Source organism: Muscardinus avellanarius (genome assembly GCF_963383645.1).
Source record: "Muscardinus avellanarius genome assembly, chromosome: 9".
NCBI lineage: Eukaryota > Metazoa > Chordata > Mammalia > Rodentia > Gliridae > Muscardinus > Muscardinus avellanarius.
The window spans coordinates 65,851,229-65,866,895 of record NC_137795.1 but is presented as its reverse complement, the minus strand read 5'-3'; the positions used below and the strand labels follow the sequence as shown (position 1 = coordinate 65,866,895).

The 15,667-nt window shown below is 36.8% G+C and overlaps 1 protein-coding gene across 4 annotated transcripts in view; it reads left to right on the top strand.

Annotated features, from left to right (window-relative positions):
• The window catches only part of SGCE (sarcoglycan epsilon), a gene marked incomplete at both ends in the record, with an annotated part of 70,805 nt that overhangs the window by 8,328 nt on the left and 46,810 nt on the right, over positions 1 to 15,667 (top strand). For 2 of the 4 annotated variants that reach the window (XM_080701637.1, XM_080701638.1), the window contains one exon: positions 6,106 to 6,213. The exons of the other annotated variants lie outside the window; for them this stretch is intronic. In XM_080701637.1, coding sequence (XP_080557763.1) covers positions 6,106 to 6,213 — 108 coding nt within the window. The remainder of the gene's footprint in view (positions 1 to 6,105; positions 6,214 to 15,667) is intronic. 4 annotated transcript variants of the gene reach the window in all.

Sequence of the window (15,667 nt, the reverse complement as noted above, 5' to 3'; positions counted from 1 at the left end):
TCAAGGAACAAGTCTTAAGGTCCTGGTCGCCTACCTTAAACAGTTTCATTTTATTCTGAGACCCAGGGGAAGTCTTCCGAGGGGGGTTAGCAGGACAAGATTAGATTTGCATTTCAAAAAGAGTACTTTAGTCTCTTTGTGAAGAAAAGGTTGGAGGGGTCTGAATAGATTGCCGCTGACCAGCAATCTTAGACCGCTACTGTAACTTAGGATACAGAAGATGAGATTGTGACATTGTGTGTTTGGGTGGTAATAGGGAAATGAAGCTGGGAACGACATTTTAAGGGGGGTAAAAACTGATGGGAAGGGGTGTTGGATTGAATTCCGGGCAGAGTTTGCTAGGGCGAAATAGCAGGGATGAGGGTAAAGTGTAATGTCATGCTGGAAAAGGGTCAGATTGTAAGGGAAAAATTGAGTCCTAGTTTGGTCAGGATGAATGCAAGGTGATGGTAAATAAATTTTGATTGAGACATACAACTGAAAGCTATGCAACCTTAAAATAGGGTGTCATGCAAATAAATTCAGGATATATCCTAAGTGAAAAAAGCGTGAAGCATATTTAAAGAAGAGCATGGGGTGCGTGTACTTAGGTGGCACACAGTATTTATGTGTGCCAGTATATATTGCATATGCACAAAAATGGAACAATGCAGAGACTTTTAAGAGTATCTACCTTAGGCACTGGGATTGGCGGATGGCAATGGAGACGAGAGGGCAACTTTTGTCATTTATACCTTACTGGTTATATTGTTGGAATGGGTTACAGTTAGAATATATGGCTTCTATAATAAAAATGACAATTTAGCGCAAACACCCGATATGAAAGTATCTTTCTTTTAGACTAAAGATTTCTTAATTGGAAAAAATCACAGAAACATTATTATATATTTTATTTTGAACATAAAATTTCCCCACGGCTTTACTTCTCTAACCCAGTGGCTGGTACACACACTTTGCTTTTTAAATTCCTTTCCACTAGATTGCACTATTACACTGGATTTCACATGGAGTACATACTGTTTTGTGGGTTTTTTTTGTAACCGAGTTTATTAATTTAAAAGCAGCCCTATATTTTGCAGATGAGAATGTTAAATTGTATTGATGTATGCAACTACTGCGCATATATCCCTTTTGTTAAAGATCCACTGGTGCTCCTTTTTCATCCATTATTTCTATGATAAAAGGATTGTGTCTATGAGAGAAAATGCAAACTTTTCTTCCTAGGTTATTTGAGCAAAAGAGCAAAGTCTACCCTGCGAAATGAGTAACCTTCCCTTTTCCGTTAGCCATTCTATTGAACCAACACTTCTTATACTGGGTATTTCATTTTTTCTCCAGTTTTGATTTAGTGTTTGGTGCAGAGTTGAATATTGTGCATATGGTATTTTTGTTGTTTTATTTTCTCTGAATAAATGTCTAAGAGTTTATGAGAATCAGGGAGCATGAATATCAACATAATTCATTTGTTATGACATCTAGCTTTCCTCAAAAGGGTTAAACTGCAGCTTTTAACTAGTATTCCTTAACTCGGTGCTGGGAAGGAGGGCTTGCTGCGATGCCATCTTTTTAGCCCCTGTGTTAAATAATTGCGTACATTCTGCCCTGCCGGGCTTTTCGTTTTAACAGAGTTTAGAAGCTACTCCTCCTGACATTCTTGGTTTAACGTCTTGCTGATACACTTCACTTAGAAATATATTTTCCTGGTATCTTTCGGAGGTTGTAGTGGACATTTCTCAGCAAAGCCTTTTCCCCCACATAGGTTTTCACTGATATTTTACCTTTCCTTTGCAATGAATTGTTTGCGTGTTGTTTGTGTTTTGGTGTACATAGTGCACATGATTAATTTCCACTGCAGAGTGATAGCATTGCTTTGTCGCTAGAGAGAAAAATAAGTTGAAGATGACACAGTAGTATAATAAAAAATATCTCAAATGGCATATATAAAAACATATGTACAAGTTGCTTTTTTATTTAACTAATAGGGGTGGTATTGATGGGTAGATGACAGACTGCCGTAAAAAGAGTTCAAAATCCAACTCTGCCATTTAATTAACATATGACTGGTGGTAAGTTACAGAATTTCCTAAGACTTCTTACCCTTATTGTTAAATGGAACTAATGGTATCTACTGCACATAATTAATGTAGGGATGCAATTAGTTAATAATGTGTAAAATCCTCAGTGCTGTATCTAATACTTAGAAGTAATGGTAAACTAACAATTTTTGGAGAGAAAAATAGGCAGTTGATTTTTAATAGAACAAGCAATATAAAAAAGTATTGAGAGTTACTTAAAGCAAGGGAAGAGAAAACATAGAGGATGAGGGAGTGAAAGAGCCACTTGGACGGGGAGCGGTGAGAGAGGGTAAGAGATGTAAACTATAGAGCCAGCTTCTGAAAAAAAAGTCTTCATTTCCCCATAGGATGGACTATGAAAAGAGAGGGTGAAGCAGTGGATAGAGAAAGACTTGACAGTTTGGTTGTAAGGTGACTGTGCTAATCAAATTAAATTTCATTTGGCATATTCCTGCTGTTTACTTGGACAGTGATGCCTGAGCAAGTTATTATTTATTATTTCTGTCCCTTGGCATTCTGATTAGCTCATCAGCAACCAGTCACTATTCATAGCTTTTCAATTGCTTTTATTAAATAGCAATCCCCTCCTCCCCCAGTCTGTAAATTATTCAGGTTTGGGAAAGAGTATCATCTCTTGAGAGAGCGCTTGCCCCAGGCCAGATGAAATGTAGTCATGCCGCTACACGACTCAAGATGAATCACGGAGTCTTAAGACAAACTTTTTAAGTATTGTATAGTTTCTAGGGAACTTGAGGGCATGACAGTCACCTTTGGATTAACTCTGGCTTTGATTAATTTGGAGAAGAAGCACTGGAGAGTTGGTTAAGTGGTGTATAGTGATAACTAGGCTAGTCATAGGAATGTTTTCTCAGTTTGGGCTGTGTAAATGCAGGATGCATGGCTTTCTTTGCTTTTGTGTTTATGAATTAGAGCAAAACTCACACCCAGGTATAATTGTAGTGTAGATTATCATGAACCTGGTGAACATATGAAGATTTCTCTTCTTTTCACATTTCTGAGGATAGTCCATTATCTTTGGAGTTAATCCAAAAACCGTCAATGCAGGTTGACATTTTTAATGCATTAGATTTAATCTTGAGAAGTTGTGTACAAGATAAATATTTTAAAAACTGAGTCATGTATTCTCATCCTAATACAATTTGTTCTCACAGGGGGAAAAAATGCATGGGTCCTTTTCTAATGAAAATAAAATGACAAAATACCAGCCTATTTTCAGTGAGGACTCTCCACTTGTCAGTGCACAGATTATAGTAATTTTCTACACAAGAAGTTAGTCGAGTGCATCCGTGATCTTGAACACACAATTAAAAAGTTATTTCCATGTTCCTAAGGTTTCTCACACAAGGTGTGGGACTTAGATTTATAGGGCTTTGATCATCTGTAGCTAGGGTTGGACTTTACATGGATCAGTGTGAACTTTTTAAAAGTGAATGTGCTCGAGCAATGCTGCCCTGAAAATAGAGCAATATCTATGAGATGTGCCTTATTTTTTTATTGACAGAGAGGGCAATCACATTTGCTTTTTGACTCCCATAAAAGGGAACCGGACTGTTCTTATATGGGGACTTGAAAGTATGAGCAATGATATATGACTTTTTCAGTCAAAGGCATGCAGTGACATTCAATTTTATGCTGGGGTAGTCCAGTTTTAAAAGCAAGAGTGTAAGACAAAAAGTCTACAGACTTGGAGTTATCCTAGTAAATCCTTTCAGTTGCCCATAAATCATTAGAGCTGTAGTTTTGTATATATACCTCTGAGCAATATTTCTTATGCACAACAAGTCGGAATAAAGGAAGAATAAAGTGTGCTAGAATAAAGGATTGAACGAAAGAGAAGCTGTCTGTGCACTTAACCTACTCCTTATGGTGACTTTGTGGCCTTCAGAGAAGCAGGGAACTCAAAGGAGTGTTACTTCTCTGTGGGACTTACTCTGTTTTGCTGTAAGAATGAGCCCTGGTACCACAACAAATAAGATATTTACTTTGGCATTCATTATTTTAATTTTTTGCAGTACTGAGATGTAAATTTAAGTATTTTATCTGTAGGGATGCAAGGGCCTTGGATTTCCACTCCTCATCATTAAAATGATCACCTGAAGGTTTGGTTTTTAATAGCCCAAGTTTTGAACTGCATTCTTATATCATTTTAAAAGGAAACTTGATATTTTTTCCTAATTTAAATATAAATTTTACTGTAAATTCAGTTTGTAATGGGAATGTATATTAAGTTGGGGAGTGCTCTTAAGATTACCTTTGCTGTACCCCACTGAACGCTCTTGTCCTGACTCTCTCATTCACGAAGTATTTATACGGCATATGTTTAGTCTTAGGCATTTTACTTTTTATTGCATTATGTCCCGTGGTTTATGCTTCCTCATCAGTTTCTTTTTTCTTACACCCTTTTTCTCAACTGATGTACAAAATCCAAGTCTCCTTGTACTAAAATAACCATCCCTTCTTTCCACCTTGCTCCTCGGGTTGTCATTTGATCTCTTTGCTTCCCTATTTTGGCCAGGCGCTCTTGAAAGATTAACTGTGTTTGCAGCATCCCCGTCTTGACCTCTTGCAGTTTGGCTTCTGCTCTGATGGCTTTTTTGGAACTCCACTTTCAAGGAGTCGCCTGTAGCTTCTCACCTTTCAAATTGAGCAGTCTTTCCTAAGCTCTTGTCCCCTTTGCCCTTGAGGCAGTGAGTAAGGATGTTGAGTTGATCTCACTCTCTTTCTTGACATTTCTCTTCTGTTGGCACGTGTGGCTTCCCCGACTTGGGTGTCCGACCCCTTGGGTGTCTTTGTGGAATCATCCTCTGCTTTTGCTATGCAAGTGTGTTCGCTAATGTGTTCTTCCGCCTTTACTATCACTCCTACTTTCTGTGTCTTCTTTCTTAATACATTTAATGTCTAGAAGCTAGGATAGATTTGTGGGTTAGGCCCTAAGGGATTTGGGGAACTTAGGTCAGAGAGAGGGAGAAGGATATAAATAGCCAATGTTGTCATCTGAAAAAATGGTGCCCAAATATATCAAATCTGAAGGGGAAGAATGGAAAATTGGAGAGTAAGCAGTATGATTGGCATTTTAGTTGATGAGAAAGAGGAGAAATGAGTGGATCAATGACACGAATGCATATGGTCCAGATCACTTTGTGTGTAAGGGCATTGTATGGGTTGCCTGTAGGCATGGTATCTTTAAGGAATTGCACTTTACACTTGGCTTCCATGATCAGTTTTTCTAGAGAACTTTAAATCCTCATCCAAAGCCCCATTATAGTCTCTTAGGAAACAAAGCTCTGTTACTTCTTCTTAAATGGTCTTACTTGGTGGCTATGTAGCTGGTATCCTAAACTTCATATATTCTAAATTAAATTCATTATCTTTCTCTTGAAGCTGACATTGCTTTTTGGACTTCCTAACAAATACTTGTTCTGTATCATTCTGAATAAAAAAAATTCAAAACCATTTTTGATTCTCCTTTAATCCTACATCTAGCAACTTAAAAAAGCATCATCAGTATTATCTCCATGGTGTCTGGTAACTCACATGACCTTTTCTTTTGGTTCAGGATGACTACTTCCCTATACTGTTATGGTAGCCCCTTATTTAGTACCCTAATCCTAATTCTGTTCATTGCTGCTCATGTAATGTTTCCAATCTCAAACGTGAATTTCCTTCATGCAACATTCCTAGCCAGAGATGATTGCTTTTCCTTCAGTATTTTTGTAGCTAGCACATAAATTTTCGACTATTATGTGTGTGCATATTACTTATATAAGACATAGAGATTTCTGCACATAGAGTGTAAGCTCCTTAGGGGGCAGGAACAGTGTTTTTTTTTTTTTTTTAAGCAGTTATCTTTATATATTCCTTGTATTGGCATGCAACAAACATTTGTTGACTGAAACTAAGCAGTTTTGGCTGGATGTAATCTGTTCCCAGCTAATAGTAGGTGATTTGTGATAGTCATTTAAATTTGACATTAATTTCATTTTTTGTGCATTTGTTTTATTCTGAAAAGCTATTTTATTAAGCTGGGCTGATGGCATAAATGGAACAGTTAACTGGAAGACCAAACAGGCCAACAGTTTTATTATCAGCAGAAAAATGGCTGCTGGGAAGAAGGATGGTGAGTTTAGGTTGTAAATTTAAATCCCTTTGGGGGAGTCAATTAAATGTTCGCTTCCAATATTCCTTTTGCTTTTTTTAGTTGTGTGTATGATTTTTTTTTCCTGTGTCAACTTGAAAAAATAAATTTTGTCTTCCTAATCTTCTAAAACTTCTGATTCTGTATGTTCTTAATCCATTATTTTCCTTTGCTATAGTTGCCCCTTTTAAGCTAAAAATCATCCCTGTTTTTAATCTATGTCACCCCTTATCTAGTCACTAGTTTTACCACCTATAAAAATTGTCCCAGTGTGTTTAGTGTAACAATTTATTTATAAAAAATTAACATTTTATTTATTTATTTATTTATTTATTTATTTATTTATTTATTGGTGGTGGTGGTGGTGGGGATTGAGCCCAGGGACATTCTACCTCTGAGCTATATCCCTAACACTTTTTTATTTTGAAACAGGGTCTCACTGAGTTGCTGAGGGTCTCTCTAAATTGCTGAGGCTGGCCTGGAACCTGTGATCCACCTGTCTCAGCCTCCCATGCGCTGGGATTAAAGGCATGTGCTACTGCACCTGGCAACATGCATCATTTTAATATAGTATTTATGAAAACTTGTAAAAATGGTCATAAACTATTTTGCCTAATTTTGCATGATTTTTTGTTGCAAAATGAAGTTGATGTTTTGCTGTTAAATAATTAGTTGGTAATGGTTTACTGTTGGAAAGATGACCCTTGAATGATGGATTAATCCTTCTAAACTTTTCCCTATCTATAAATATGGCTGTTAGCAACATTTCATGACCTTTGAAATAATGCATTTTTTAGGGACAAAATGTCTTACTTAATAATCAAAATGTTAGTGGTTTTTAAAATATCAGTTACTATTATGCATTTTCACTGATTCTCTCCCCTCCTCCAAATATTAGCTACATGTGGTCATGAACATTTGCTGCACAGTAGCCTGGTTTCTATAACTTTGGGGCAACCAAATTGTCTATAAAAAGAATGATAAAATGTTTTAAAAAGGACAGCAAATCTGTGTGATAAAATGTCCTTAATGTCAGACAAGACCTGCTCAGTACTTGTAGTACCTGACTTCCTTCATACATCTTTCAAGTTGGAGTCACTAACTTTTGTATACCTGGTATAAAATTATTCTTCACCTAGAATCTTCTACCCTTAGATCTATTTCAAAGTATTACAGAGGTTCCCAATATCTCTTTTTTCTTACTGATTTTGAAGCAAACCCACAAACATTTGTGTATTTTTAAGGAATTTTTATTGCTAATATGTATAGAAAGACATGGAGTTTTATAATAGTAAAACTTGCTATGAAAGTATCACAAACATTTGTTTTAACAAGCACTAGATGCATTTGCACCAGAGCCTAAGTCTTTGGCCTCATAGTTCTTTTCCCTACACCCTCTTAAATATTTCCAGTAGATTCTCCCTAATTGCTTCAAAGGAATCATCTCCATTTTCCAGTATCTGTTGAACCAAGCTGAGGGCTTCATCCTCCTTGGTGCCCCCACTTTTCGTGTTTTCTACTATTCTTTTGAGGCGATGGCTTCCAGTGTCCTTCCTTCACTGTTGTGATCTATGTTGTACTTTTGTTCTGTCATCTCCAAATGATATTGGACTTTCTCTGACTCCTGGTTTCCCACAGAGGATCCCCAGAACCTCTTCGCAGGATTGCACATCATTTTGCACTAAATTAGAGCCATCCTTCTCTTTTTTTTCTTTTTCTTTCTTTTTTTTTTTTTTTTTTTTGGTGGTACTGGGGTTCCTGGAAGCCCTTCTACCTCCGGGCTACACTCCCAGACCTATTTTTACATTTTTATTTGGAAACAGGGTCTCCTAAGCCAGCGCGCGCGGCTGGCTTCGAACCTGCGCGATCCTCCTGTCTCTGCCTCCCAAGCGCGGGGATTACAAGCGTGCGCCACCACGCCCGGCATAGAGCCATCCTTTTCTTTATCATCTACATCTTCTCTTTTGCTTTGGTCCCTAGAGTTTCTGTCCTCTCTGGGCAACCCACTCCATTTCTGTTTGATTTTCCAAAAGAGTACTGTCTAACCAGCTATTCGATCTAGCTAAGTCATTTATTTTGGTGCCATCCTTAGTGACATGCATTCCAAGACCTTTATATAGCATCTTCTAGAATCTCCAAGAGGTAGTGGTCTCTTCCCATTTCAAACTTCATGTCCCCATTGTACCTCAAACTAATTGTTTCTCTGGAACATAAGAGAACTATAGTTATCAAAATACAGTCACAATCCATCCTGGTTCTACAGAGGTAGCCGGTTCAGGCTGTCATGTTCTTATTTCCTCAGTTTCTCTTGATCTCATCCTTTAGATTCTTTTCCCTCCTAAGTCTCTGCATCCTATTTAAGTCCAGTCATTATAGTTCTGAATTATCAAAATAACTTGTACAGAAAGCAGTTTCATCAACATTGTGAAGAAAATGGTTTTATCGCTCTTAAAAATGATAAAAACAAATACCAGTAGCTTGTACAACAAGCACATTTTAAATGCTGTGTCAGATGTCCAATGTTCTCTGTGATGTTCTTGACTGTGAATACCCATCATTTCTTTTTGGTGATTTCAAGAGAACACAAAAGATTGCAAGAGCATTTATATAGTAAAAAAAAAATAAATGTAGCAATGGTAATGTTTTGTGTAATGTTCTTTCTAAATAAGATTATAATTCTTAACTAAAGCAGTGAGCTAGTAGCTCCTCTGTAAATAGAATTCTGATTGCCTCAGACCAACACATTTTATATTTTTCTACCTTGACACACGTTAAGTAGTCATAGAAGTCATAAAGAACGCTCTAAATATGGATTAATTTTGTCCTGGGTTGAAATGAAAAACTTTAAAAAATTTACCCTTAGGATAATTTAAATAAAAAATAGTAACCCTTCCTGTTTACATACTTTCCTTAGGTAAACATCTTTATATTCTCCTTTTCTACATAGGAAAACTCATGTCCTAAAACAGGTCAGCCTTAGGTTTACTGCAAAACTTCCATTGTGCTTTCCTAAGAAACTAAGGCAAAATTAAAAATGATTGTGTCTAGATTTCCTAATTATTTTCAGTTTAAATGTTCAACTTTAACTGAATACTCATTTGAATGAAATAATACATACCCCATATGAACCGATAGAATTCTTTTCTACTGTCTTAAAAGAGACTCCTTGGCTTACTGACTGTCCTAGGACTGTATTGCTTGAGGACAGGAGTGTCTCTCTAGATTACTTCTTTTCCCCCAAGGTTGGAGAGGAGCTGGAAATGACCCTATGGCTGAAAATATTTCATTCCCCTTGAAGAGTCAGGGGAATTACCACAGAGTTGCAGGACTTTAAAGGATTCTTTACTAGAGAATGTGAGATTGTCCTTCTAAGCTCTGGCTAAGGGTTGAAATGTTTCCTCCTCTTTCAGGTATGTGTGTGTTAGTGTGTGTGTGGTTTTGTTTTTTAGACCTGAGTGTGTTTCAGATATGACTGTCAACTCACTTTTTCCAGTTGTGCAATATAACTAGAATGATTTTATGAAGCTGTGCATGGTAGTACATGCCTGTAATCCTGGTACTTGGGAGGCTAAAACAGGAGGATTGCAGGTAGGAGACCAGCCTCAGCAACTTAGTGAGATTGTCAGCAAGCTAGTAAGACCTTGTTTAAAAAAAAATGTGGGGGGATGTAGTTTGGAGGTAGAATGCCCCTGAGTTCACTCCCAGTACCTCCTCACAAAAAAGATAACTTTATAAAATAATAAGATAAACTTGGATTACCTGGTCAAATTCTGGTTCTTCATAAAAGAGGAGATAGTTCATTGATGTGTATGTGTATGTATATAACTTTGAATCTCACTCTGATGAATAATTGCAGTGTACTAATAAAAGTATAGAAAATTGAAAAAAGAAAAATCAAGGTGTTACATAACATAAACTTACTGTGGTGAGATGTTACAATAGAATATATAGCCACAAACATATTAACTTTTATTTTCAAATCAATAAACCACATGACTACGCCACTTCAAGTCCTGGCTCTTCCTCTTATTAGCCCTGTAGTTTTGAACCAGAACTTAGTCCTTCTGGGTTCAATTTTATTATCTATAGTGGACGACTGACTCCTCCAGGAGAGCTAATTTATGCCAACTCTGATTGCTAGTAACTGTCAAGAATCCTGGGTTGAGTAGGAGGCTATGGACAGATCTGGGTGGGAAGTAATGCTGTGATCTATCTCTTAATAGAGATATTAGCATGCCCAGACAGGATGACATCTAAAACCCTTTTCAACTTCCCAGCATTCTGAGACCAGTGTTCTATTGATCACCAATTAACAATGGTTTGCAACTTCTTTCCGATTGGCATTTAAGAAAAAAAGAAAGAGAAAAAATACATGCAATCACAAAATGATTGAGATACTTAATTCCATTTTGTAGACTAAAATAAGGAGATTTGGTTAGGGGGGAAAATATTATGAAGAAACCTGGAATTTTTTTGTAGGAACAGATCCAAGCAGTGGTTTCTCTTCTATCTCATGTAAAGAGAAGTGGCTGCATCTCTTAGACAAAGTTTACAAAGAGAATCTAATGCTGTCTTTGTGATAAATTCCACAGTCCAGGCATGGACTATGTGTGACCAAAGCAAAAACAATAGCTGCCCACCTTCAGATGAATGGCCGGCATACTTTGATGTCACGTAAACCCAAAGGTGAAGGGCAGGCTGATGAGAAAAAGCTTTTGATTCAAAGCCGAGATTTATATAGGTGGATTAATAAAATACAAGGGAAATCTTAGAAAAACAAAAGCAAGAAACAGGTTGTATACATGGCTGGATATTGAGATCTTTTAAAATATATTTTTCCTACAGCAGTTTTCTGGTTTAATAATTAAATTTTAATTTGACTGTAGCAATCAAATAGTAAAAAATAAAGTAGGAAGGAATCCAAAAATATAGAAGACTCTGAAAATCCTGAAATGAGTTCTTTTAATGTACAGAAGCAAACAAGATTCTTCTCTTGTAATCAGTTCCGATGACTCGGTAGCGGCTTCTTGGAGTGCGTGTGTGCAGCGGCTCTGAGCTCTGAACCCATAGAGAGCTTTTGCCTGTTATAACTGCAAAATAAGGCATTTTCTTCTTGTTAGTACCTAACATTTTTAATTACCACAAAGAACATGCCTAGGTGCTTAGGTCAACTTTATTTTAAAAGCTGTATGAGATAGGTAGCATTGTATCTTAAACAGATCTAAAAATCTCATCATTCTCATTCAAAAATATTTCCAGATACTACTTCACATTAAGGCAATCCAATGAATAGTTGGGAATGTTCACTATCTTATGTAAGGAATCTGGACTCAGTTCACCTCTGTGACCCTTCACAGTGAGTAACTTACATCTTAAAATCCTCTGAACACGAGAGGAAAACTGACAAAATTGAAATGCTTTTAGAAATAGACTTTGATTTCTCATTAAAAAGTTGCTTACTAGAGTGTTAAAATATTCTTAGGTGGATTTAGCTATTGCTGAGGGTAATATATCATTTAATTCATTGATCTCTTTGTTTAAATTATTCCGTTTATTTTCCTTATTTCAAATATGTAAGAAATTATTTTGTACAGCACATTACATCCATTTTTGATAGCTCATCTTCACATAATATATGGGTTGAATTAAGACTTTCAATTGTACACTTATTTATTTTTGAATATATTTAATGCACAGCATTTATGCTGTTCTTGCCTCAAGTAATGTCTCTGTCTCAATTATAGTAAAATCATCTGTTCAGAAGTGGACTGCATCAACTAAGGACGAGAAAATACGCTACAAAGGGGTTTTTAGGCAGCTAAAACAGATCACAAATGCATGTTCCTAGTTTTGTTTTTTTGTTTTGTTTTGTTTTACATCTAGCACAGCATTGCGTGCATTAAAACAGCACATGTTTATTCTTTAACGTGCGCTCCTGCCTCATTTGGTAGTCTGGTCTGTAAACCTACAGCAGATTAATAACAGCAAATTAGAGGAGATAGAGAAGCCGATATAGGAATCATACTGATAGCAATGAGAAATGACAGCTGACAACTTGTCCACGGAGGAGAAAACAGAAAATCTATAAAATACACAACCTTAAAAAGCATTAGCAGCCCAGGACCCACTAGCGTGATCGGTAAATGACAAGGCAACCAAACAGTCCATAAGGGTGTCTGCATAATAGAGCAGAGCGTAATAATTGATGTGCAAATTGATAATCTTATACTATCTTGAAAAGGGTTTCACCACTGAGTACGTTAGAAAAATCAGCTTTCTGAAAGGATTTGTCGTGTGGGCTGTCTGGTAAACTGAGACACTGCTATATGCTTGTATAACCCCCTAAAATTAAAAAAATGATGATGTAAATGGATCTTTTAAAGTGCTTAATTCATTGGTAAAGCATGTATAAGAGAGACATAAGCATAATTTGGTACCTAATAAAAGCCGCCTGGACATGAATATTGACAATAATTTATGACTTTCTTCTCTAAAATTTCAAAGGAGACTGCTTTAAGATTTAAGTCTGGTTGGAATTTACAACGTCTCACATTCAGTGGCTATTTTATCTTTATGGCCACGTACAATGTTCTTGGTGACACAGAGAAAGTTCTCCTAAGTGTTCTCTGGATTTTTTGGGGGGATAGGGAAGGGACTGCATGCATGTCTGTGCACATACATATGCCATTTAAAATAATCTTTGTGATATTTGTGAAGTTACATGTCATGGATTTATTAGCTGTGCACTACCACAATACTTTCAGAATATAATATTTACTAAATACATCCAATTTGCTTTTTTTTAGGTAATTGTACATAAGCACACAAATGCACACTCTTATATTTTCATCATGGAGAGAGAACATTTCCAGCGGATTCTTAGTATAAGAAGACAGCACGCAATTGAGCTAGCATGAGGTCTCACGTTATTGCTACTGCTATCACGACCTGTTATTTGATTCGTGGCTCTCTGCTGTCACATAATATGCAGTTGTTGAAATGGTCTGTAGTTTCTGTGCCCTCTGACTAAAACATACAGAGAATAGTTCTGTGGACACGATTTTGGTAGCACGGTGATGAGAAACAACGGAGCTTCGGGAGGATGAAATAATGACTCTGACTACTTGCCGACATAGCCTTTTGGCTTCTCTCAGAGATATAATTTTTCCTTAAAAATTTCTATTACTTATGACAACTTGTCTTCAGAAATTTTTAATATTTTCAAATATAGCTCCCCTTGCTCTTTGGAGATGATGTTTTTGATCTCCCGTGGCTTGGACTTTTGCGTTAATTGTTTTCCCCATTAATGGTGATAGATTTGCACGGATTTAGCCACACACTGGTTTCCGGTTTCATTTGTACCCAGTGGCATGTGTTTGCAGAGGTGATGGGTTTGCAGCCGTAGAAGATTGCAAAACCATGCGATACGCAGAGAGGCCAGACCCTGTGACCTCAGCTTGATTAGCATGGAACCATACACATGTATATTTCAGAGATTATTAGATCTTAGTGCTGAGGATTCTTAGGGTGTTTAAATTTGATTTTCAAGACTTACTCTTAAGGAAAACAATATATTTCCAGCTTTCTTTTTGTGAGTACTATCTAGGCATATGATGGCAACATGTGTTAACTGTTAGTAATAGCCTCAGTAGGTGTTGGTGCTGACCCCTATATGTATTATTGATAGAGCTCGTGTTTAGGACAAGAGCTTAGAGCTTCCAATTCTCTGTGTCATTTGTTGTTTTTGAAAGGGAGTCTAGGTGTAAATACTGCCCAAATAGCCTCTGTTGAAGAGCTATTTGTTTTGCAAGTTACAAATGGGAAAGCGGAAGGGAAAGGGCTCTTCTCTACAATGTGGTATGGGTCCCTACAATTTAAACTGATGCTACAGAAAGGAAGGATTATTTTCCCAAACAAAACATAGTGGCTTAGTCATTTTCCATTTCTGGATGATGAATGTGTCATACATCTGTATCATGTTTTTCTTAAAGTGAATGGCATACTATACTTAAAGTGAAGCAGGCTTTCCTGTGAAGTTGCCAAGGTAACTGACCAGCAAGTATGCAGTTCGGGAGATTGCAGAACTGCAATTGAGAGTACACGTGAATAAAGAAATGTGCATGTCATCTTAAGACTCAGGAGGGCCATGGTAGATTGTGGTTTGGCTCTTGTGGATCGCAGAAATTTTTTTTATAAAGATGTTCTATGTCATTTCTTGAAGTAAGATGGTATGGAGTGGCAGGTGTCCTTTAAACAGTTCTACTTCAGGCCCCATGGAGGGCTATACAGAAAACAGAACCATTTCAATAGTATTTAATATAAACAGTTTTCTTTTTGCCTAATAAGCTAGCCTTTACCACCGGATAGGAGCGAAAACTAGGGGGGACTTGTTTATTAGGGGAGACTTTTTTAGTAGTTTATGATATTAATGGAGGATGGTAATCTGTAAAGTGCTGTACCATAAATTAATTATTATATATATTTAGTTTAGTAGCAAGAGACCTGTGTTTATCTCTATAGTTCCCTGGGTTAGAGTGTATTCATCCATTCCAGAGCCACTGATAAAACTATTCAAATATTCTTGACACTCTTCTAGGTGTTGAGAAAATGACAAGGTAAATAGTTACTGCACTTCATGGTGCTTTTAATCTCTGGGAAGAATAGATTAGATATATTCAGAAGTGATTCATTTAGATTATTCAAAATATTCCTATGTGTTAGATGTGGGGTTGTAATCTGGAATTTAAACACCTTTAATAGAGAGTGAAATGACTTCTCAGCAGGAGTCACAAACTCTCCATCATTTGACTCCTCTTTTCTTCCCAGTGTTGTTTCCCCCTCAAATACACCCCAGGATCCAGTGTCCTTGAAAGGACGCCATGAGTATCTCACCATTGCATCTCACACATATGTTTGTTTCCTTTTCTTTTTCTTTTTCTTTTTTTTTTTTACATATGTTTGTTTCTGAGTGCCTGAATTTCTCATCTCTAAGAGAGAGAAAGCTACTAGTACTAGAGCTATATTAAGTTCTCCTTCCATAGATTTTCCCCCCCTATCTTTCCAGCCTCTGTTGCTCTTCTCATCTTTTCAGGTATTGCCAAAGTAATTTATTTATACCTCTGGAACTATGCCTAGCTAGATGTATGTTGTTCTCCCAGTCTGGATGTGAACTTGTGAGAAGCACAGGTCTTTTACATCGTTCAGGACACATTGTAGTATTGGGGAAAAAAGTCAAATTTTCACCCTTACTATGTTTTAATGATTTATTCATTATTTGGAATAGGACCACTCTCATAGGTGAGTAAATTGTTGTCAGGTGGAAGTTGGGCATTATAAACAGCATGGGAAGATTGCTTATGACAACTAGTACAAGTTAGGAAAGAGTTTCTCTACATCCCTATTTAAATCTACTTGTAGCTCCTTTCCTCTGTGACAT